This window comes from Trematomus bernacchii, unplaced genomic scaffold (assembly GCF_902827165.1).
Source record: "Trematomus bernacchii unplaced genomic scaffold, fTreBer1.1, whole genome shotgun sequence".
Lineage (NCBI taxonomy): Eukaryota > Metazoa > Chordata > Actinopteri > Perciformes > Nototheniidae > Trematomus > Trematomus bernacchii.
In genome coordinates, this window is record NW_022988050.1 from 16,199,017 (window position 1) to 16,222,348 (window position 23,332).

The window sequence follows — 23,332 nt, forward strand, 5'->3', positions numbered from 1 at the left end:
CTCAACAATGTTCAAACTCTGTCCAATTACACTACGAGCCTGATACTCACTGAGCCAGTTGCACCAGCTTTCAGAGGATCAGTGTGTGTGTGTGTGTGTGTGTGTGTGTATGTGTGTGTGTGTGTGTGTGTGTGTGTGTGTGTGTGTGCTGGGTGGCACTGCTGTTGGCAGGAATCAGTGTGAGAGATTTACAGCTGAAGGCATGGCTGTACGTCCAATCTGTTTCCGTGGTAACCGTTGCAGAATAAGATGGAAAAAATTAAATCATCCGCAGCTGAAAAATACCCATAAAATTGGGAACAAGACATAACATTGGACAGTACTCACACATAGAGGACAATTCAAACCTTCAAAGTCTGAAAATAGGCAGCGCTGAAACAGATTGAGGCTCAGAGCGGCAAAATGAAAAAGAAAAGGAGCCTGAGGAAAGAAAGTCAAACAGAGGAATCCACACCCTCTGGGGCTTCAGAGGCAGAACTAGAGTGTGTAAATATTGTAGGTAAACTGAATTAATTATGTATCATTCTTTTACTTTGATCTCAGTTTGAATTAAATCACAGAATTGGTTGTTTTGGAGGTAAATCATGCTGAATGAATGATGCGTTCAGGGCATTGTCAGCCAGAGACCTCTTTAAGTGTCTTTTAGAATGTTTTATTGGATTTGATGTCTTTGATTTGAGTTCTGGGTTACATGTTACAAAATTGTGTGGTTGAGAATATATATGTTTGCCTCGTGGTTTAAGGTAATAATAACAGCCAAAGATTGAATCTGTCTGTGGACTGTGTTCAGTTGCATGTCAGCATCTTTGCTTCTGGTATTTTCTTTGGTCGAAAATGCAAAAAGATAATTTCATTCTGAACTATTTCCACATGTACTAACCCTTAAAGGTTTTATAGTATAAATACCAACTTAAGAAATATATGACCAACATGTTTGCTCTGTGGATTTTAGAAAAAGTCTGCTTGTAAAAACTATAAACCTTTTCAATACAGTACGTTTTACAATAGTTATGTTAATTCTAAAGTAAAAATAATGTGAGAAATATAAAAAAAAAAACTACTATACCAAATCATAGTGAACATGAACAACAAACAAATCAATAGACCCACAAGTTGACATCACAACAAACTTAATGATATACTGTAAAGTCTTAACTTATCGTATTAACTATCCAAGAGGGAGAAAGATATACTGGGAAAAATATACTTTTCTGAGCAGAGTGGATTATTGTGTGTAAATTATACACAGCTATTATATTTCAGAGCATTTGATTTGGAGCAGAAACATTATGGCAAGCTATAAATCTCTCCTGACAAATCACGAGCTAATCTATGCAGCATTGGAAATGATACGATGTAAAACCTACTTATATAAGATTACAGTCCTTTTATTGTTGTAATTTAATTCCTTCCATATGCCATAAACAGGCTTGGGGAGTAACGGATTACATGTAACAGGATTATGTAATCAGGATACAAGATTTACAGTTATATACAAATATGTAATCAGATTACTGTTACATTTCTAAAATTGGGAATAACTAGCAGGTTTACAGTGTTATTTAAAACCTAAAAAGAGCATATAGTGTTTGTTGTAAAGGATCAGATTGTATTTCTTTTCATTTCAGCAGGTGAACCTATATGTCCATAAAATAGTGTGTGTGAGCTTAACTGTGTGTATTAAACTAAAACGGAGCATTTTTATGTCAGCTCAAATTTTATTTCAGCTTTTCTTTTGTGTTTCATTGTTGGTGCTACTGCCTGAATATGCTTCATGAAAGGCAGGTTTTCCTATAAATAAAATAATTGTTCATACTAAATATCTTGGTTTCTTATTTTCTAAGGTTACATTGTACTGTTGTCTTTCATACAGAGATGGGGTCGTTACTAAAAAAAGAAGTAATATATTACATATTACTTTAAAAAAAAGTAATATATTACACTACTTCATTACTCTCTACATAAAGTAACTCGTTACTTTACTCGTTACTTTACTCGTTACTTTACTCGCAGGGCCGGCCCGCCCCTCCCTACAGGCAGATCACGCAGACTGCTAAAGTTTCAAATGTTCTCTTTAGTTCAGTTTCCATTGTCGCATAAGACTGATCCAGATAGCTCTGACTATGGCTGTCCTCTGTCTCCTGCTATCTGTATTTTGCGCAGTATATCTCTGAACGATGCGATGGTGATTCCACTGTGCAAATAGGCAACATTTCCTCTACTATGAAGGATGCTTCAAGCCTGTCCATCTCTGCTTTGGTTACCGGTCCTCCAAATTCTAATTTGTGCTGCTTCGGAGTCGGCGGCGGCGCACTCACAACATCCTCACTCTGGGTTCGGGGGTCCGGTCCTTAGCTATTAGCTTCACCTTAGCATGTGTTCTTTGCAGGTGTTTGTTGAGGTTTGACGTGGTGTTTACAGCAGTGTATACAGCTTCTGGCCTGGACACAGTTTGCACCTCACCGTCACATTCCTGTCTATTCTTCGGACGAACTCAAAATAATGGGCATACCTCCACCCCTCGAAAGTTATCGCTGACTCTGCCATGTTTATGCAGCACTGCACGTGGAGATGTGGACGCACAAGTCGCGCAGATTACGTACATATAAACCTGCGGCGGAAACCCCTCTTGTCTGTCAGTGTGATGACTGATTTTATAAAAGTAACAAAGTAACGCGTGTCGGGGCAATGTTAGTAACTGTAGTGTGATTACTGAATTATAAAAGTAACGCGTTACACTACTCCGTTACCGACAAAAGTAATATTATTACAGTAACGCGTTACTTTGTAACTTTGTAACGCGTTACACCCAACTCTGCTTACATACTACATTAAAACATCTTATTGTTATTTATTTTCTCTTTTATTTATTTGCATTGCATTTGATATTGAGGTAATCAAAAAGTACCGTAAAGTAATCATTTTAATTACTTTTTTACGTTACTAGTAATTGTTCTTTACATTTTGAAAGTAACCCTCCTGACCCTGGTCATATGAGTGTTAGGCCTGTGCTCATGTTCTGCCTGTGTGTAACTCTGTGTCCTGCAGATGGCGCTCCGCTGAGTGAGCTGTCCTGGTCCTCGTCCCTGGCTGTGGTCGCCGTCTCCCTGTCCGGCCTCTTCTTCTTCGTCTTCCTCATGCTGGCCTGCCTCTGCTGCAAGAAAAGCAAAACCGGCTTCAAGGTGAGCCTCTCCTTGGAGCTCTCCTCAGCCTCTACATCAAACATGAAAGAAATATGAGGGATAGAGACACACCTCTGCTCCCTCATACACACACTCATTCAATCATTCGAGGTTTTTATGGAGTCTTGCATGGAGATACATACTCTATCTCTGTCTTTGCCCATGAATGTTATTGACCCGCACACAGAGCGTTCCTCTCAGCCTGTCATTAGACTTCCATTAGATTGAGTACACAAGGTCTCCAGCCATTGGTGATGTTGATGGGAAGTAGATAAAATGGCAGACAAAGGTGGTGAGGTTGTGTTTATGTAGCAGCAGGAGACCCTTCTGTGTCATTGATGTAGACCCCATTTGTGAACAGCATGCAGAAATGGGTCAGGGTCCGGATAAAATGGGACAGGGAGCAAGGAATGTAGTGAATGTGTTTCTGTGGGTAGGTTGGAGGAATTGAGGGAATGTTAAGCTAGTATATCTGTGACTGCTTTCCTTCTGTGGGTCAGCTGTGTGTTCCTGTTGATTCACCTATTTTAAACATATTATATTGTGGCGTTTTCTAGCAGAAAAACTATTTATGCTATAATAATTTTCACTAAATCCCATTTTTTAAACATGGTTGCTTTAAAAAAACTCTGAAACATTTCCCTCTAAAACATGTGTGCATAGATTTTTGGATCATTTTGAAACTTGCATTATTACTAGTCTTCTTCCACTCTGCCATTTGTTGCAGTGTTTCTTGGTCTATTATCACTAGCATAACTGAATAACTTGATACTGAGGAATGTCATATAGCTTGCCTCACATTTACTTGCTCAGTTGGCAGGAATGCGTATCCCATCATCTCTGCAAGCTTGTACACACCACTAGTGGTCCAAATCAGCATAGTCCATACTACTTTTATATTAGGTTATTGACAGAAAAAGTGTTTACTCACAGCAGCAGGATGAGGCTGTTTGAGGAATGGCAGTGCTTTGAGCTAAATGATAACAACAACATGCTAACACGCTCACAATGACAACCACCAACAACGACACACTGCAATTTGTTTCCCAGTAACTTGAGTTGTTCCCAACATTTTCCAGAACTGAGGAAAATAACTAAAAAGAAAATTTAACGGACAACCTGCATAGCTAGCAGGGAATGCTAAAGTGCTATCTTCTTCCTGTTTTTGCTACAACTCACTTCCTTATAGCTGTATATCAAATATTATTTTTCCATTTCCCTTAGTTTTGAACTGTTGGTTGGGTATGAGGTTACATTTTATGTTTGAAAAAAATAATATCCTCAACAAACCCCTGCTGTGATGATATTCCTGCACAACAATTACAACCGTCATTTTGATATTTAGTTCCCAATGTAATGTAAGCAATTAACGTAGTATGTGGGTTGATAATGGTACATTGCAGAAGTCTTTCTGCCGCATTGACACTGTGATGAGAAATAAAAGATGAAACCTGTCAGACAACTTTTATATTGAGTCACAGACATACTGTATAAAACAGTTTTAATAATGAGGTATGCCTTTGGGTGCATCTCCATCATCTCTTCTCCCTTTATTCATCCTCAGCCTTTCTCCATTCCTCAATTTTCTCTCCACTTTGAATGTCTGCAGAAGCACAGAGCTGTACTGATTTCAGAGGCCATGTTGCGTAACATCCTGTCCTCTCTTGTGTGTGTGAATACATCTGCATCTTGCATTTCTGGATGCCTATTCCTCACATACAGTATGTATAACGTGAATGATGCCTGGTTTGTGTCTTTGGCACGTTGGACCACCCAGTTCGGACCTGTTGGGGTGTGTCCGGGGAAGGGGCCAGGGTTTGGAGGGAGGGGGAGAGAGAGGGTGAGAGGGCGTGAGGAAGGGCATACCCATGAGGCCACAGTGCATCCGGCCTCAAGGCCCCATCTGGAATCAGACACAGCCTCTCCCAGAGCAGGAAGAGGGAATTTTAGAAAAGAGAAAAAACTTCAAGAGGAGACGAGAGTGAAAAGATTCTCTGTGTTTTACTGAAGGAGAGATGAGAAAACATCCTCCAGAGATCCTTTCAGTTGAAACGGGATAGTTTCTGGGTTTTGACTTTGTTTTAGTATTAAAAGTTTGCAGTAAAAAGTTTGCATTGAAAGCCTTTTCTGATTTCTATGATTGAATATTCTGACCTTTAAAAAATATGTTCAAATGAAAGTCATCTTATTTGCAAATTCTTTTGACATTTTAAGGAATAGCTCAACATTTAAGAATACCTGTCTTCTTATCTAACCCCTGCAAAAGAGCAGATAACTGTACTTTTCAAATGTCAAAGTAATCCTTTAAAGAAATAACTATTGTCGTTGTACGTTTTCATTATGGTTTAAGGAGAATGAAACTCCCAAAACTACGATGGCCAAAAGGGGCAATCATGTTACAACGGCTCAAAACACTTACATTCAAATAAACTCTCAACCTTTAACTGTCAATGGAAACTAACCTTAAATCTAAGTTTTATTGGCTTATTTTAACAATGTGATCACATGGCTCCTTCCGATATTATTGCAGATCTGCTGTTAGCTAGCTAGCTCACGCAGCTAACCTAGTCAATTCAAATATACTGATAAAACATTTAAAAACAGGCTAACTCTGCCAACAGTGACAGTTGGCCAACTTTATAATCCCGAACAACAACAAGCGCTCCAGTCCCAGCTGTGTGCGTCACTTTTTAGTGTCCCCTTTACTGTAGTTTTGTGTAGTGTTTTTTAATTGCTGCGTTTTGTTTATACAGTAAATACTGCTCATGAGTTGTCAAGTCAGTCAGTGAATATGTTTCTTCATTTGCATATATTTTGGCACATTTGTGTTTTTAAACTTGCAACGTTTTTTGCAAGTGCAGCGCCTTTGTTCTAATGTAAGTGTTTAAGGCCGTTTACCACTTTCGGCCACCGTACGAAAGGGCAAGATAACATGTTAAAATACCTTAAGAAAACATGGATCTGACCTTCAACAAAAAAGAAGCGGAATTAGTTCCATATTTTTTTAATTTTAAATGTTAACAATTTCCCCAATCAGAAACGTTCTTAAATAACTGTCACATTCTTTAATCATGCTATAATCTTAACAAACACCCTTTTATTCAGGGTTCCATAAATTCCTCTTGATTTAAGGCCTTCATTTTGCTTAAATGTGTTAGATTTAGGGGAAAATGATTTAAATAAACCTTAAAGCAGGTTATATCTCTCACAGGCTCCGCCCTCTACTGGACTCTATGGGTACTACCTTATCCTGCGAGCATTCTCCTACTGAGATTTCTATAGACGTAGCCGGCCTTGGGGCGGGCCTACCTGAATGCGCGCGCATCTCACCGTATAAAAGGAGGCCTCGCCTCCTGATCGTCATCCCTTTCTATTCAGCGGCGGAAGTGAAATCCACTGAGACGAACGAGAAAGTGAAAAGAGAAGTCATGGAGCCACTCCTCGACCATAGAACCTGCCCGAGTGTCCGAACCTGATCGCGGGAGCTGATCCGCACCCCCTCTGCTTCCTGTGTATGGGGCCGGACCACGCCGGGGGCGGCCTGGACCCGTCACTGGCCTGCAATACGTGCCAGATGATCCCTCGGCAAACCCGCCAACATCGCGGGGATCATTTCCAGGCGCGGCCCATAGGAGGAGCCGGAGGATCAGGACCTCGAGGTGGTTGAGCCGGGAGATGGGGAAGTGCCATTCCGATTCACCCTTCCATGGGGCCAGATGGCCCCGGTCCCGGAGGAGGACGAGGACGCCTCATTGTCCGGTGGTCCGACTCAGCGGTGATGACCCTGGCGGCGGAGCGCGTAGGTCTACCGCTCCCCCCACCGCTGCCACCGAGGCCTGTAAGCCACCTGAGACAGGGGTTTTACGGCCCGGTACATCCGGTGCAGCCGGCCTTCGTCTCGCCCCCGTTGCCAGACATCTGGCAGTGTGTGGAGGCGACATGGCAGCAGCCATTAAAAACGAAGGCCCCAGTAGCCGCCATGGCGGGCATCATCAGGGTGCAGGGCCACTCCGACACGGCGTGTCCCGGTGTGCCCCCCCTCGACGAGAGCCTGGCGGCCCATCTGCTTCCGTGGGCGGCTGGTTGGGCGGAGGGTAAGAGACCTCTGCCCCCGCTGCCCCCGCTGCCCCGGGACCGAGACACCTTGGAATATCTCGACAAGATATTCAGGCTCGGTACGCAGATGGCGGCTGCGGCAAATAATCTGCTGTTGGGCGTCTCCCTGATTACCCCTCAGGCAGACGCCCCCGCCCTCCCGCAGCAGGACGGGAGCGATTATCCGGACCGCTGCATTGGTCAGATGAATAATCTGATCCACGGAGTGGCCACCGCAGCAGGGCGGGTGATGTCTTTGGCCACAGTGGCGTCTCGTCACGTCTGGCTAGATTTCACTGCCCTATCCAAGAAGGACCGAGAGGATCTCCTTGGAGCCCCCGTTTCCACGGAGGGGCTCTTTGGGTCGATATCTTCGGTCACCCAGCGCTTCAGCCGTCTAGAGGAAGAGAGAGTCCAGCTTAGCCGTATGCTACCGCTGGCTCTTCCTCAGGCCCCGCAGCGCGCTCCTCCACGGGTTTCCCTGCAGGCTAGGGAGCGCAGCGCGACAGTGAAACGGAGGGAGAGGCGCCCTCCACCTCTATAGCCCATCCCGTGGAACCGGCGTACCGGCATTCATGGGGACGGGCTGCCCGACCTCGGCAGGCTCCTCAGCAGCAAAGAGCGGCTGGGTGGGGTGCTCCGTCTTCCCGGAGCTGACTGGCGGGGGGAGGAAGCATCTCGGCGGGGGGAGAGAATCTCTCCGCCCGGGACGCAAGGGTGAATCCCGCCTCCTCCCTGTTTAATGCACAGATCACGACAAAGTATTTTACAAATAAAAAGAAAGTTGATCTGTATCCAAGTCTAAGTGTCCCTTGTTTCCACAATGCTACACTTACACGTAATGTTAACTGTACAAATTCCCCACTCGCCGCCCCGGCCGTAGCTCCTGTAAAGGAGGTGGCTAGTGGGCATGCGCAGATGAGAATGATAAACCGCAGGGAGTGCTATCAAAGCGCTATGCGGGTACAGGGGCATTATGGCCGGCGTATTACTGTCAGGGAACACACTACGCCTAGAGCAAGGACTCCAATTAATGCAGTTTACCGTAGTGGTAAAGAGAGCATTATGGCGGAGCGCGCGCTCACACAAGAGCGCGTGGCGGTGCGTTCAGGGACCCCAGTAGAACACACTACGCCTAGAGTAAAGACTCCGGTTAATGCAGTTTACCGCAATGGTAAAAAGGGCATTATGATGGAGCGCGGTACGTTCAGGGACCTCAGTAAATAATCTGCCTTTTCTGTGTCGACCCTCCATGGGCAAATCTTCCCTTCACGGGGGGTTTTGCGGCGGAACGGGTCAACAGAGAGTATCACAGCTTCATAGCTGCGGCCCCACAGCTGAGGGTTTGTCCATTAACACAATGTTATGGGGAATGGAAACTCAGCTGTGTGTTAACAAAGTGGATGGACAGTTTGAGGGCTATTCAGTTGGGGGGCTTTAATCTTCCACCCCATAGTGGGGCTGGGGAAGCTAAACGGCACCTCCTCTGCCCGGTGCGTGCGCTATCAGCTGTTTGTGTGCGTCGGGGGCGGGGTGATCGGGAAAGCTCTGTCCAAGAAACACCTGGCAAGCTGGCTCTGCGAGTGCATTGCACATGCTTACGGACAGGTGGGGAGGTCCTGCCCCACGGGGGTCCGTGCGCACTCTACACGGGCTGTGGCTGTGTCAACACTCTTGTTCAACGGTGTGAGTGTGGAGGACATATGCACGGCGGCGTCTTGTTTCAACGCCAGGCCCCTTCATAACGTTTTATCTCTTGGACATGTCTGGCTCTTTCTCCTCGTCTGTGCTTGCTGGGGCAACACGGGACTGGTGGGGGGGGGGGGAGGGGCTGTGGGTCAGTGGGCATCTGACCCCCTCCCCGGACGTAATGCGCCTTCGTTTTTCCCGGGCCCCCAGCCGCGGCCCAGACTTCTCCATGGTCACAACCGGGGTAAAGGAGAGTGTGGGGCAGCAGCTGCTGACCAGAAAAGCCGGTCAGGGGCAGTAGGGTGGAATGGTATTGTTGGACGACAGTGCGCGTATACATCAGGGCTCCACCCACTGTACCCATAGAGTCCAGTAGAGGGCGGAGCCTGTGAGAGACATAACGGGCGGTTACGTATTGTAACCCTTGTTATATAAGCACAGGCGGAGCCCTCTACTCAGGGCACTGTCTGTCCTATTCCTCTCGCTGAAGAGAGGTGTAGGATGATAGTCAGGAGGCGAGGCCTCCTTTTATACGGTGAGATGCGCACACATTCAGGTAGGCCCGCCCCAAGGCCGGCTACGTCTATAGAAATCTCAGTAGGAGAATGCTCGCAGGATAAGGTAGTACCCATTAGGGGTTTCACAACTTCCAATATTTACTAGTCGACAAGTTTTTCAAAATAGTAGTCGACTAGTCGACTAGTTGTTACGTCATAATAAAGACACACAAAGAGAGGTGTAAAACTGTATTTTGTATTGCAATAACAGTTATGTTAAACACTGTAACAAAGCAGCATTTTAATTTGGGTTACATGGGTTACCTGGCTGATTAAATAAAAAACAGTAACTGGACTCACCAAATCTACTGCAAAAACTGTTAAGAACATAAATGCAATGTAAATCCAGTGCGCATTGCGCAACACTTTACTCGCTGTCACTGTCCTCCTCGATAACGATGTCCACCCTTCCAGGTTTTTTGGTTTGCATTAAGGAAGACCAAAGCATCAACATGTGAGGGAAGGAGGCTTGACCGCTGTCGGGTGACAGTGTTGCCTGCCAGGGAAAACATCCGTTCACTTGGGGTGCTGGTGTAGCCAGGTAGCTCCTGGAAAGCTTGGCTAAACGGGGGAAGCGTTTTGCGTTTTGTGCCCACCACTTCAGAGGGTTATCCATTGTGGGGATATGGGGTGTCTGCTGGCAGTAATCCCGTAGCTCATCCGCGCCACTGTTGACCTGTGTTTTCTTGTTGCTCTCGAAATGAGGTCCAAACAGCTGTTCAAAGAGGGGGTGCTAGTGGAGCACGCTCGTGAACTTTTAGCGCCGGAGCTAAAACTGAAACTGTAGAGCGCATAGGTGCGGCACATTTGCGCATTAGATGAGGACCCCTGAATGTCGGACGTGTTTTGCTGGAGCATTTTGCAGCACCTCAGCGCCAATGTCGGCATCCTCATCTCCCACGTTTGCCTCCATTTTGTTCACGACTAGATGACTAGGGCCTACAGTGCCGACTAGTGGTAGAGGTAGTCGACTAGTCGACTAGTCGATTAGTTGGTGAAACCCCTAGTACCCATAGAGTCCAGTACAGGGCTCCGCCTGTGCTTATATAACAAGGGTTACAATACGTAACCCCCCGTTATTGATACCCTTAATTATTAAGAAGATGGCAGACTGAAGCAAAAAAGCAACATTTGGGACAACAATTGTTTTTTTAAGGATCATTTGTAGTGGTTATTTAGTGATCAATTTAGGATTACTCATTCTATGCGCATTCTGATTTGTTATGAACAGTTAAACAAGCCTAATGCATGTAAAGCTCCATAAGTTTTCAGGTTAAGGCATGTAATTATGAAGGTGGAGGTCAGGTTCAGAGGTCATGAATTAAAGCAGATTGAGGATGATCCGCATAAGTGTTATCCAAAAAATGTGTGTGTGTGTGTTGTCCATTTTTCTGGGGAAGGGGACTGCCCTGCAGATGTTCTTTGGCTTTTGGGAGAGAGAGAAAGAGAGAGGAAGAGAGGGGGAGTGATGTCACATGTATAGTATGTGAACCCCCCCACTCCTCCTCCCCCCATCCTCCCACTTGTATTTTTTTCTCCCTCACATTTTTGTGGGGGCTCAATTTCTCTCCTCCTCTCCCTCAAGAGACAACCCCATCCGCTCTAGCCTGTGAGCTGGGAGATAGCGCTCCTCCTCCTCCTCCTCCTTCCTCCCCCCCTGCTCCTCCTTTTCTCCATCCCTCCATCCCTATCAGTCCCGGGGACAGTCAGTGGTCAGCTCTCTTCCTCCTCTTCCTCCTCTCCTGGACTCAACAATGAGACTCTCTCTGCAGAGATGATGCCTCCCTGGCACCACCACCCTCCTGCTGCCCTGCTCCCATCACACAAATGGGAACCCTGAGTGTGTGTGTGTGTGTTTTATGGTTGTGTGAGAGAGAAAGACAGAGACAGATATGCTGAAAACTAAGCTGAGGGTGTTGCCATCCCACCCTGTGGAATCTGAGGAAAGGTAAGATAACTGGGGGTCACAGAAAAACTAAGCCTCATGCATCAGGGAAATCAAATAGGATTAAGATACCTAATCAAATGTTGATCCGTAGAAATGTAAGAAAGTGATTTATTTTGCCTATCAAAAAACGATTTAATATCTGTTCATTTGTTTACTTTTTTCAGTTTAAAGACCTTTTTCTATTGAGTTGTGAAAGAACATTTATAAATTAATGATTGGATTATATTATATTATATTTAATTTGTTTTATTGCAGCAGCATGTTCACGAGGCATTGCACATGGTTTAAAATAATACAAAATAAAAACGAATTGTATACATAGACTATCTATCGAATACAGAATTCCCAATTTAAAATATACAGAATAAGATCAAATACTCTGTTATAGACTAACCTATTACTACAAATATATAAACATAGGATACTGTACATTATAATTATGAGTTTGCAAAGTAGTTGCAGTTTTTAAATTAACAATGAAATGTAATGAAGTTCAGTTTTATCAAACAAAAGTGTGTGTGTGTGTGTGTGTGTGTGTGTGTGTGTGTGTGTGTGTGTGTGTGTGTGTGTGTGTGTGTGTGTGTGTGTGTGTGTGTGTGTGTGTGTGTGTGTGTGTGTGTGTGTGTGTGTGTGTGTGTCGATGTGAGTAAAACCACATGTTGAGTTGGAGGGCGAGCAGGGCCGTGTGAAGATTTGGATCTGAGGCGGAGGGAGGGGGGGGGGGGGTTGCAGCTTGCACATGTGTGTACTGTGTATGTGCTCGCATTCTTGGGGGACAGGATGAAGTGTGAGATTGAGGTGTGTGTGTGTGTGTGTTGTGTGTGTGTGTGTGTGTGTGTGTGTGTGTGTGTGTGTGTGTGTGTGTGTGTGTGTGTGTGTGTGTGTGTGTGTGTGTGTGTGTGTGTGTGTGTGTGTGTGTGTGTGTGTGTGTGTGTGTGTGTGTGTGTGTGTGTGTGTGTGTGTGTGTGTGTGTTGCAGAGGGCTGCAGCAGGTCACATATTTCCAGTGTTGAGACCCCACTGCTTTCCAGCTTCTAACTAAGAGACTTTTATTCTGACATCCGGTCGGTGGATGCAGCCAAACCCCCCCCCCCCCCCCCTCCTCTGCTGCATCCTGTGATGTGTCCCTGAGTTCCTAAAGACAGAATGATCCCTTCACACTAACACTCTGACAAAGAAAACCAGAATGTTCTGGCGTTTATATATTTCTTTTTTGTTCTCATTATTCATCTTCTCCGTATCATCACTCCAAAAGTAATTACGTGATTACAGAACAGTTTTTCATTTGGGGAAAGTTGCTCCACCCAATGATGTTGATCCATTAAAAGGTAGAAAAAAAAGTTTGGTAAGGAAAATTAGCAAAAGAGAAAGAAAAAAAACATGAATGCATTTAAATGTTTGAACAATCTTTTCTCATAGAAAAAAAATTCTCTTATCTATGTGACCTTTTTTGACACGTTCAATTTCATTTGGAACGTTTTCTTGTGTTTTTTTTATGCAACTTCTTAGTAGTTTCTTCCAAAGTGACTCATTACTCTTTATACATTTAAAAATCTTTATTGAAAGTTATCAGTGTGATGAGGCTAGTCTCTTGTAAAAACCCTCATTTGCCGATCACAGTTGTTAAGACCTATTCATAAATCTTCTCTTGGTGCAGTTGTTGTCCTTTGAAGGTTAAAGTTGGATCAGGGTACAGCTTTAAGAAGTGCCGTCAAATACATTATTTTGTGAATATGCTTATTCTGTTGATATTAAATAGTTTTAAAATATATGACATTGCGTGAGAGTGATTCACTGCAGGCTGTGAATGCGTCCAGAAAGCATCCCAGTGCTGAAACCCATCAGGCTTAATTGCGGCGTGGAGGATTGAGAAACATGTAATCTTAGCACAAATAATCTTTGGGGCTTTGTTTAAAACTCAAGAAAACACTGCAGCGAGCCAGGACAGCTTGCATCAGTTTATCTCAGCTCTTCTTCAACGGTCAAGCCAAAAAATCAGCCATCAGTGGTGGGGTTTTTCATCTCTACATGAACATTGATGCAGCCAAATATTACATATTGCATGGAGTAGATTTGCTATGACCTACAATGCCTCTACAAGTAGATTATGTCATGTTTGTGAATTTTTCCTCCTCACATGTCCTCACATTTTGACCCTTCAAATAACTAGTTGCCATTCTAATGCAAGCAACCTGTTCCATGCATCTGTTTCCAGGAATTCAAGAATGGGGAGGGGGAGGAGTACCATGCAGACATGTCCACCTTGGCCTCGTCGGCCTCCCAGGGCAGCCCGGACGTCTACATCCTGCCGCTCACCGAGGTGTCCCTGCCGCTGTCAAAGCAGCCTGCTCGATCAGGTGGGTGGAGCTTCACTTTGGTTCTGTTCATTTGAACATCTAGGGCTCCATCTACTTCAAACAAACATATAAGGTGCAGCCAAAGTAAAAGAAAACTAAACGTGAGCATGTGAGATTAAAACATTCTTTAGAAAATCAGGCTGTAGTTTTGGTGAAATAAGAAGAAAATCACACAATAACAATAGTTTTCTATTTGCAAGGGTGCAGATTAAAGAGGCCCTTTTATGCTTTTATGCTTTTTAGGTTTTCCCTTTCTTGTAGTGTGTTCTATAAGTTTCTGTGCATGTAAATGGTCTGCTAAGGCTAACATCCCAAAGTTTCTAGTAGTGGTATAACTATGTTACATTCACATTGCTATTGGCTAGCATTTCAACACATTGTACTTGGTATGCTAATGAGCGGGAAATGTCCGACACATCCCTAAATGGTGGACCAATCACAACATAGCTGGACAGCTAACCTAGCTGGTTTCAGACAGAGGGTGAAAAGAGGTGCTGCAGCACAGGCAGTATGAGAAAGATAAAGAGCTTTTTGAACATTAAAGCATGGAGACGTGTCCCAGTAGAGACACAAAATACAGATATCAACCTGAACATTTGCATAATATGTCCCATTTAAAAAAAGCATGGGGCTATTAGTTGATAATAATTATTCAGGGACAGTTAAAGTGATAATTTAGAGTTTGAGAACTTGTTCTGCTATTTCTTCTCACTCATGAAATCTTCAAAATCCCCAAGCTACATTTTAGAGCATTTACGCTTTATCCCTCCTGTTGAAAGGGAATATTAGATGGATCTGTGGTCAAAGAATATCCACTCATTATATCATTTTGACGGTGTGTCAGTGCTTTGTAATGTATGTCTTCACTCTGATGCAAACCTTGCAATTACTCTGTAAAACTGCCAGACTCTTACATATGCAAGTACATTTCAAGGGTGTGAGAGTAATGTGAGAGCGATGAGCGTGTATCTGGCGTTTGTCAAAGTGTGTCCCCGGAGTGAGCTCCGCCCTGACGCTGCTCTCGGTCAGCTGGGTCTCCACCTATCCCACAATCCCTCACTGCAGGTCCCCACAGAATGGACTCTGTGCTCTTTGGATTTCTCTCTCTCCCACAAACATCTGCCTCTTGCGTAATAAAGTCCCAGCGGCCAGCCTACACTGCTGCTTGTTGGAATGTCAGGCATGCACGAGCACAACACCCCAGTGAGAGCTTTCCTCCCTCACTCTGTCGCCGTCTTTCTCTCGTTCTGCTACTCTGTGACAATGCTCCTTTTGTGCGTTAATGGGCTGATGCTGCCTGATAAACTTATGACACTGGAGTGTTGTGAGTCTTAATGGATCATGCCCACGCAGTCAACTATGACATCAGTCAAGATCTAATCTCAAGTTGAATTTAATTTTCTTTTAATCATATGGTTGTACCCAGGCTAGTTAAAGGGACCCTATTCTGCTCATTGTCAGGTTCATAATAGTATTTAGTGTCTCTACTGTGACATGTGTCATACTGCCTGTGCTGCAGCACCTCTTTTCACCCTCTGTCTGAAACCAGAGCCCAGTCTGCTCTGATTGGTTAGCTGGCCTGCTCTGTTGTGATTTGTCAACCACTCATGCTGCGTTCACACCGGACGCGATGCGAATATTCGCTTCGCTCTAATCGCTCCTATCGCATCGCTCTAAACGCTCGAGTTTCACCGCGGCTGTCAGCTGTGTTTACTCGCATCACTCAAACAAGACGCGCTGACTCGGGGGCTACAACTACAACAAAATGAACATATTTGACCGTTATTTAATTGTAATACACGTTTCTAAATGATGCCGAAGTAACAACATACTGATACCGGTTAGTAACAACCATGAATTAATGCTTTGACAAGTCTGCAGACAAGACGGCAGGCGAGACACCTTTTAAAATGCTTGTTTTCTGAATGGAGATCGGATCGACCAGGCTAAGCTAACGCAGTATATGATCCGACCGTCCACACTCACAACAACGGCCTACAGACATAAATAAACCAGCGACTGTACTGGCCATGACACAGACAGTCTGTGGTTTGTACTTGTTTAACTTTTGTCTAGTTTCTGAACAGATATGAGGAGCTGTGAGCTCTGAGTGCTAACAGCTAACGGCTGATGTTTTGGTTTTGTGGTTCTACGTCAGTGACGGCAGGCTGAGATCCTCACCGCTGATTGGCTACCGCGAGATCGCGTCACGGGAATTTGACGCTCGAGTTGAAAAAATTGAACTCGAGCCGTTGTCGCGGCCCCCTCCAGTCGCCTCAATCGCGCCGCGACATTCGCATCAACCGCTTCATGCTCGCCGTCGGAGCGAATTTGCGTCTGTCCGCGTCTCTCCATTGACTTTACATTTAATCGCGCCGCCCCCAAACATCGCATTGCGTCCGGTGTGAACGCAGCATAAGAGATGTTTGCCCCTTAATCACGTGCAATAGGTTGGAGCGCTAGCCAACAGAAGCTCCAGTGTTCCGTAGTGATGTCACTATGTCGATCAGTCCAATGAGGCGTTTCAGGCAGGGGGGGAGTGTGTGGGAGAGAAACTCCCTCTGGAGGAGACTTTGGGATTTTAGCCTTTTTTAAGACCATTTACAAAAACCTATATAACACAAGCTGGATAATAAAAAAATGAAGTTCACCCAAATCCCAAAAAATATATTTTCTCTCTAAACAGTATATCCTTGTTGTAGATTTTGTTTTATCCTCTTTGGAAAACAACAAATATGTCAATTGAAGGGAGGAAAAGAGAATTTCCTTTATAAAGAAGGAATTATTGATCGGAAAGGTATTAGACAAAAACATTTCAAAACCCAAACATTCTGCAAGGCTTGATAACGTGCGAGAAAATGTCCTCACCATGTTCTGTGGTTTTATTGAACTGGCCCTTCCACATATGCCGTGTGAATAATAGCAACCATATGGTATTACAGTAGTGGTCGGGGTCAGGGATTCATTATTGCTCCTCCAGGACTGCCTCACCCAGTGACATCATAAGGGCAAACAGATTTGTGTTTTTTTATTAGTGAGAAATGTAATGGCTGAATGAATCTATGATACTGTACTGTACTGAAGCTAGCTTGTACATTACATGTCATTTCCTCTCTTATACTTTCCATACTTTTATTATATGTGTTGCTTAGGATGCTGTATGTGCCTCTAACTATATTGACTCACCAGTAATGTAAGAGCTTGGCTCAGTCCGAGGCCCAGTCCCCATCAGGACCCGCCCTGATGCAGCTGTTCCTGCACAGAGTAATGGAGCCCACACCCACTCAGACATGTGAACAGCTACACACACAACGATGAATCTGACGCACACGCTCACACAATGAAATGTTCTTCCAGTCAGAGGACATACATGTATTCAACACATCCTACTCCTCTCATGTCTGCATTCATTATACATACATCAACATTTAAATCCTCCACATGCTGGCATTACCAATTGAGTTACACAACTCAATGGGCAAACATCATCAGTGTGTATTTGTTCAAGGACAGCTCAGCAGATAGGATGCACTGGACTGGAGAGTATAATGGGAATTCCATTTGACTCTTAGTGATTTAGCCGTTGGCATTTCACTAAAGACTTCCTGTCTACGATAGCGATTAAGCTAGGTGCATTCTACAGAGAGAGATGCAACAAACAGCTTAGAAAGACCAGACAGAGCTGTCAGGTGGAAATTGAGTTAGTTTAATGGCTGTAAAGGCATATGAGAACTTACCAGGTTAAGACAGACATGGGATACATATCATTATTTATTCGTGTTGAAAGTGCAGTTCATGAAAACAAATGTATTATTGTAATGAGGCACTATGAATCACTTGTTTCATAACTCACTTACCTTTTTATTCCAAAACCAAATAAAAAACGGCTAAGCAATGGACATAACACAACCAATATTATAATATAGTCCTCCAGGATAGGTCTCATCATTGTTCCATCAGTATTATTATTATTTGAGGGTAACTAGATGGCATGGTTGTGAGTGGAAGTGAAACCTAAAAAACTAAAAGTTCTTACATGTAAAACTGAAATGAATAGAAATGTTGCAAATTAATGGTTAGAACTCATACAAAACGAATTCTTCAGGAAAGAGCGTAGAATTTACAATATACAAAAGTATTCGTGTTTGGTTTGGGGTTATATTCTTTGATTCTTTAATTATATTCCTTCAGTGATCAACCATGTGGTTAGTTCATAAACCCAAAGGTAATGTGCATGGTCATGAGGCAAATTCTGATCCACATCAATGAGGCTGATAGCCACTCATATCGCCCATTTGATTGGCTGATACCAATGGAACTGGGAGAGGTTGGGATCCATTGCTTGACGTTGTTGTCGCCAAGACTCAGTTCATTCCTCTGTCATAGAGCATGTGGATAATAGCCCCAGTGTGTGCCTACTAACTGGTCCTAACTGGTGCCATGCTTCCCCAAGCATCCAAACAATGGTTGTTATTCTGCTTAGCGCTGGAGAGAGGGTGAGTGGGTGTAAGGAATGACCAGTCCAGGGAGAGAGACAGGGGTGTCCAATATGGCCTACACACAGGGACTGGACTGTGCTGCAGTCTGCAGGGCGACGACAGCTCCACAAAGATCAGTTTGTCCGCCTCTACGCCCAGACTCTAAGTGTCATCGTGGGAGACACGGAGAGAAAGAAAGGGGATGGATGGTGAGGGGGGAAGAGCCGTTTCATTTCACTGAGCTGAGACGGACAGGCAGGCGTGTTCAGCAGGCAGGAAGGACTCCGGTCATCTGGGGATGCTGAGAGACGCATCAGGGGTTTGGAGGACAGTCAGACAGAACAGGGCCTGAATATAGAATACACTTTGTTTACTCATGGACCAGCAACATCCACTGGCATGTTTGGATGATCATGTTAGAGAGGGTTAATGACCATCGATTTCACAGACAATGGAATATCTATGGTGTCCACCAAAGATCCTGGATATGGTGCGTTCTTTCAATGTTATGTGTTCTTTTTTGGTCTGTATTACTGAGGTTTATGATTCACCTCCATAAAAATGCAATATATTTATTTAAATTAAACCCCTCGTTAAGTAGCCGACAATACGTGTGTAGTGTATTAAAAAGTACATTATTGTGTTAAGCAGGGAAGTAGATAGAGGCGTACTCAAAAGATAGTACAACAACATTTTTTTATAATATACTACACTGTCTTTTTCTGCATATTTTCAACATACTATTAGACTCTATACAATGCCATTTTTTTCAAAACTGGACTGGATAAAGTACTTAAGTAAATACACTCTGCTAGATTCTATCTAGCTAGTCATCCTTTTTCTGTGAAGCCACTGTGCTTTTTGAGGTTATTCTCAGAATTATCTCAGAATGTTCTGTGTTGTTTCAAAAATGTTTAATTGTATGTGTATTGTCACTTAAAGTTATACGTTTAATAATGTTAAAGTTAAGAAACAAGTATAGCATGAATTCCAACCAACAGGAAGCCTTTGTCTTTTCAACGTACTTTACTTGGAGTTTTTTTCAATATTTTTCACATTCTATACTATAACTTCATATTTCTCCTTCATACAATACTCTGCTTTTTTCAGATTCTTACCAAAAATGTTATTATTACTTTTCCCGAATATTTTAAATCTGCTTTACTATGCCTTTTTACAGATTTTCAACATACATAGTGTATCGTGTTTTGCATATTTTTGGCGCTCTACAGTGACATTTTTCCAAACTTTGGATATACTTATACTATGACTTTTTTTATGTATGTTCGACATACTATACAATGACTATTTTCAACATACTATAATATGAATTTTTCATTACATTTTTCAAAATACTATATGATGTAACATACTATGACAATTTTCTATTTTTTTGACATAACTATGAGTTATATCAACATATTATATTGTGGTTAGTCTAGACTCTCCGTATGGGAATCAGAATTCCTTTATTCGTCCCACAGAGGGGAAATGTACATTGTTAGAGGACAGTGACAGTACAGATAAAGACAACAAATGAAACAATATTAAATAACGAGGCAAGAACAAGTTCATCAAATCAAATTCAAAAGTACACGTTCACAATTAGCAGGAATATGATTTTCTTCCCGATATTCTTAACATACTATAATCGTTTTCTTCATATTTCTTCGACATGTTTAACTATTACTTTTGCCATATCTTTAACTAATACTACTATGACTTTTTCTGATATTTTTAAACATACTACACTATGACTTTTCTCAACATACTATACTCTAGTTGTTTTACATAGTTTAAGACATACTCTACTATTAATTGTTTTCAAATAGTTTGACTTAGTATAGTATGACATATAAATGAATTGTTTCTTATTATACCATATTTATTTTCATATTTTTGGACATACTATACTATTACATTTTTTCAACATACTAAATAATAACATGTATTGATATTTTCAACATACCTCTATCCTATGACAGTTTTTTCAATATGTGCAACATGCTATAATATAACATAGGTTCTACATCCTTACAAACTAAGACGTACTATACTACCACTTTTTTCACACTTTAAATGACTGTACTTCGACTTTTTTAAATATTTTTGACATACCATACAATGACTTTTCTTTTTTTAAAACATTTTAAAAACCACATCAATGTCTGTCATAAATATGCAAGTATATTATGACCAGTATACAAAGTATAGTATGTCGAAAATATGTCAAAACACGGCATAGTATAGTGTGTCGAAAAAAGAAAAAAAAGAGATAATATAGTATGTCGAAAATATGCAAAAGAAGACATCATAGTATGTTGAAATAGAAGTATGTTGAAAAATAATATATAATAGATATATAATGTAAAAAAGTATTTTTCCGATATTTTCAACTTAAGCCGTTTTTTTTGCATATTTTCGACATACTATATGATGTTTTTTCAGATTCATTCTACATACTACATGATGTTTTTTCAGATTCATTCTCCATACTATATATATATTTTTAATCATAGTATACTTTCTACATACTATCTTATTTGAGTACCTTACTGGATCATTTACTTCATTTTACTTGACATTGTTGGAGACTATTTTTAATTGAGGTCTATACAGTTATATATGTTCTATACATTGTTTTCTTTTGTCTCAAGCATCCTTTGGTTTCCATCCATCCTCTAGTGGTATACAAATCGATTTACTTTGCTAATAGCTTGAGCTTGATAGTGTAATCCATCAGAGGGAATCTATCCTGCATTACTAATGTTGTTTTCATACTGTTTGATAATGCAACTTATACAACATGGCTTAACATTACAATAATGTAACTCCGGCTAATAGATTTTTTATCATTATGGTCATCATATAGAAGTCATATGGAAATCACTGCATTGAATGGTGGGATAAACACATGTAACATATCTAAACCACTTTACCACAGTATGTGAACAAGCTGTAATGCAACATACTGTAATGTGATTAGCCGTGTAAACACCACAATAACATCATGGCAATTCAGTTTTCTATCCCTGTAACACCTTTCTCTTCTCTTCTTCCCTGCAGTCCACCTCCTGATATCCACAGATCTCAGCCGCCACAATCTGCTCTACCTGAAAGAAATCGGGAATGGCTGGTTCGGGAAGGTAAGCCCACCTCTGAACCCTCAATCTTCATAACTTCCTGCCCGGTGGTTTGTTAGCCGCCCCTGCAGCTCCCCGTCAGTTAGATCAAAGGATCAGTGAACCTCATGTCACGGCTGTTAGTCTCTGCTGTGATCCTGGCCGACACTCTGAGTTACCTTTAATGCAAGAGTGTGTAATGCAAACCCTGGCCTTTGATATCAGACTCAGCCCAAAAGGACACATGTAAAACTCAAATGAATAATAACCCATCGGTGCAGGTTAGACCATAGTTTGGTGTTTTTACAACCAGATAACATGTTCTTGTCGTTCTTTCTCGTTCTCTCCCTCTCTGTTTCTTTGTCTGTTTCTCTCCACTCAAACTGTTCACTCATCACTATACATGCGTCCTCTCCATCCTTGCGTACCTTGACTGGGTATGTCCATCTGTACGTGTGTTTGTCTGCATTTGTCTGTCTCTGCACTGTCCTTGGTCTCCTGTCCCTGAACTCCTGCATGATCGTTCATGTCTTTGTGTCTGTCTTTGTGTAACGCTCACTCCCCACTCCATACTCAATGGGTTTGTTTGTATGTACATGTGTGTGTTTGTCTGTGTACTTGTGGTCCCTGTGTGTATATGTCTATATTTACTGTTTCAGGTTCTGCTGGGGGAGGTGAACACAGGTTTAAAGTCCTCCCAAGTGGTGGTGAAGGAACTGAAAGCCAGCGGCAGCGTGCAGGACCAGATGCACTTCCTGGAAGAAGCAAAGCCTTTCCGGTACATGTTTACCTTTTTCACCATTGATTCTGTTTGGATTTCTGTATTGTCCGTCTGTCATCAATGGAAAAGTCATCTTAGTCAAATTGACTGTACGGTCAATTCTCAGGTGTTGGAACTGTACTTAAGGAATGACATTTTTGACTTTTATTATTTTAATACATGTCATTCGGAAATAGGATTTTTTTATTATTGCGTTATTATATAGTGTCATGCATAAATAATAATAATTTCCCATCCATGCTAACAAGACACCTTTATTTAGAATAAAATAAAAATCCAAAAACCACTAACACCCTAAAAACAACATTAAAAATGGTAATAAAAACAAATAAATCATCCTGAAAAAAAATGTCAAAGTCAACCTACAGTACACGCATAACATTGTGCAAAACATGCAAACAATGCACTGCCTGCCTCATTATGTGCTGTGACCACACGCTCTTCCTCTCCTCCTCTCTCCCTCTCCTCCTCTTTCCTCTCTCCTCTCCTCTCCTCCTCTCAGCTCCCTCCAGCACCCTGCTCTGCTGGCATGTATTGCCCAATGCACAGAGATCACTCCCTACCTTCTGGTGATGGAGTTCTGTCCTCTGGTGAGTATCCCAAGGCCTTACACATGTTAAGCGTTGATTAAGATTACATCTGAAGAAATGTCACACCGAGTTAAAGGGTCTGAATCTGAGAGGAGTGCTGCCCTGTTGGAAATCTCTCATTTCATTTAAGGATTTTAATATTTTAAAAAACACTGTGGCTTGAATGTTCCTTTTACTGCTAAGTGTTATTAAATTAAGCTTGACCACAGTTAGTGCTTAAAATATTGAAATAACATAGAGCACATTGTAAGATATGTGCTATAATATTTGTAATGAAGCCCAATTCATCTTAAAGTCTGCATTAGATCTTGTAACTCATCAGCACCCTAAATGGATCGAAAAAGGCAATACAAACATTCTTGACAGTTGCTATAAATATGTGACAGTTCAACCCAGGTTTATATGTCCTGCTTTGCTCGTACCACTTGAAATGCAGCTTAAAAGTCCATCATCATATAAAAAACAACAAGAAAAAGCATTTAATCCAGCACAGCCATAACCTGAAATGGTCTGTTAAAACATTGTAAATGTACA

At 42.4% G+C, this 23,332-nt stretch overlaps 1 protein-coding gene across 1 annotated transcript in view; it reads left to right on the forward strand.

Annotated features, from left to right (window-relative positions):
* Nucleotides 1–23,332, forward strand: part of aatkb (apoptosis-associated tyrosine kinase b) — a 66,525-nt gene that overhangs the window by 32,068 nt on the left and 11,125 nt on the right. The window contains exons 2-6 of the mRNA XM_034120003.1: nucleotides 3,049–3,182; nucleotides 13,686–13,827; nucleotides 21,372–21,451; nucleotides 22,087–22,205; nucleotides 22,711–22,798. Coding sequence (XP_033975894.1) covers nucleotides 3,049–3,182; nucleotides 13,686–13,827; nucleotides 21,372–21,451; nucleotides 22,087–22,205; nucleotides 22,711–22,798 — 563 coding nt within the window. The remainder of the gene's footprint in view (nucleotides 1–3,048; nucleotides 3,183–13,685; nucleotides 13,828–21,371; nucleotides 21,452–22,086; nucleotides 22,206–22,710; nucleotides 22,799–23,332) is intronic.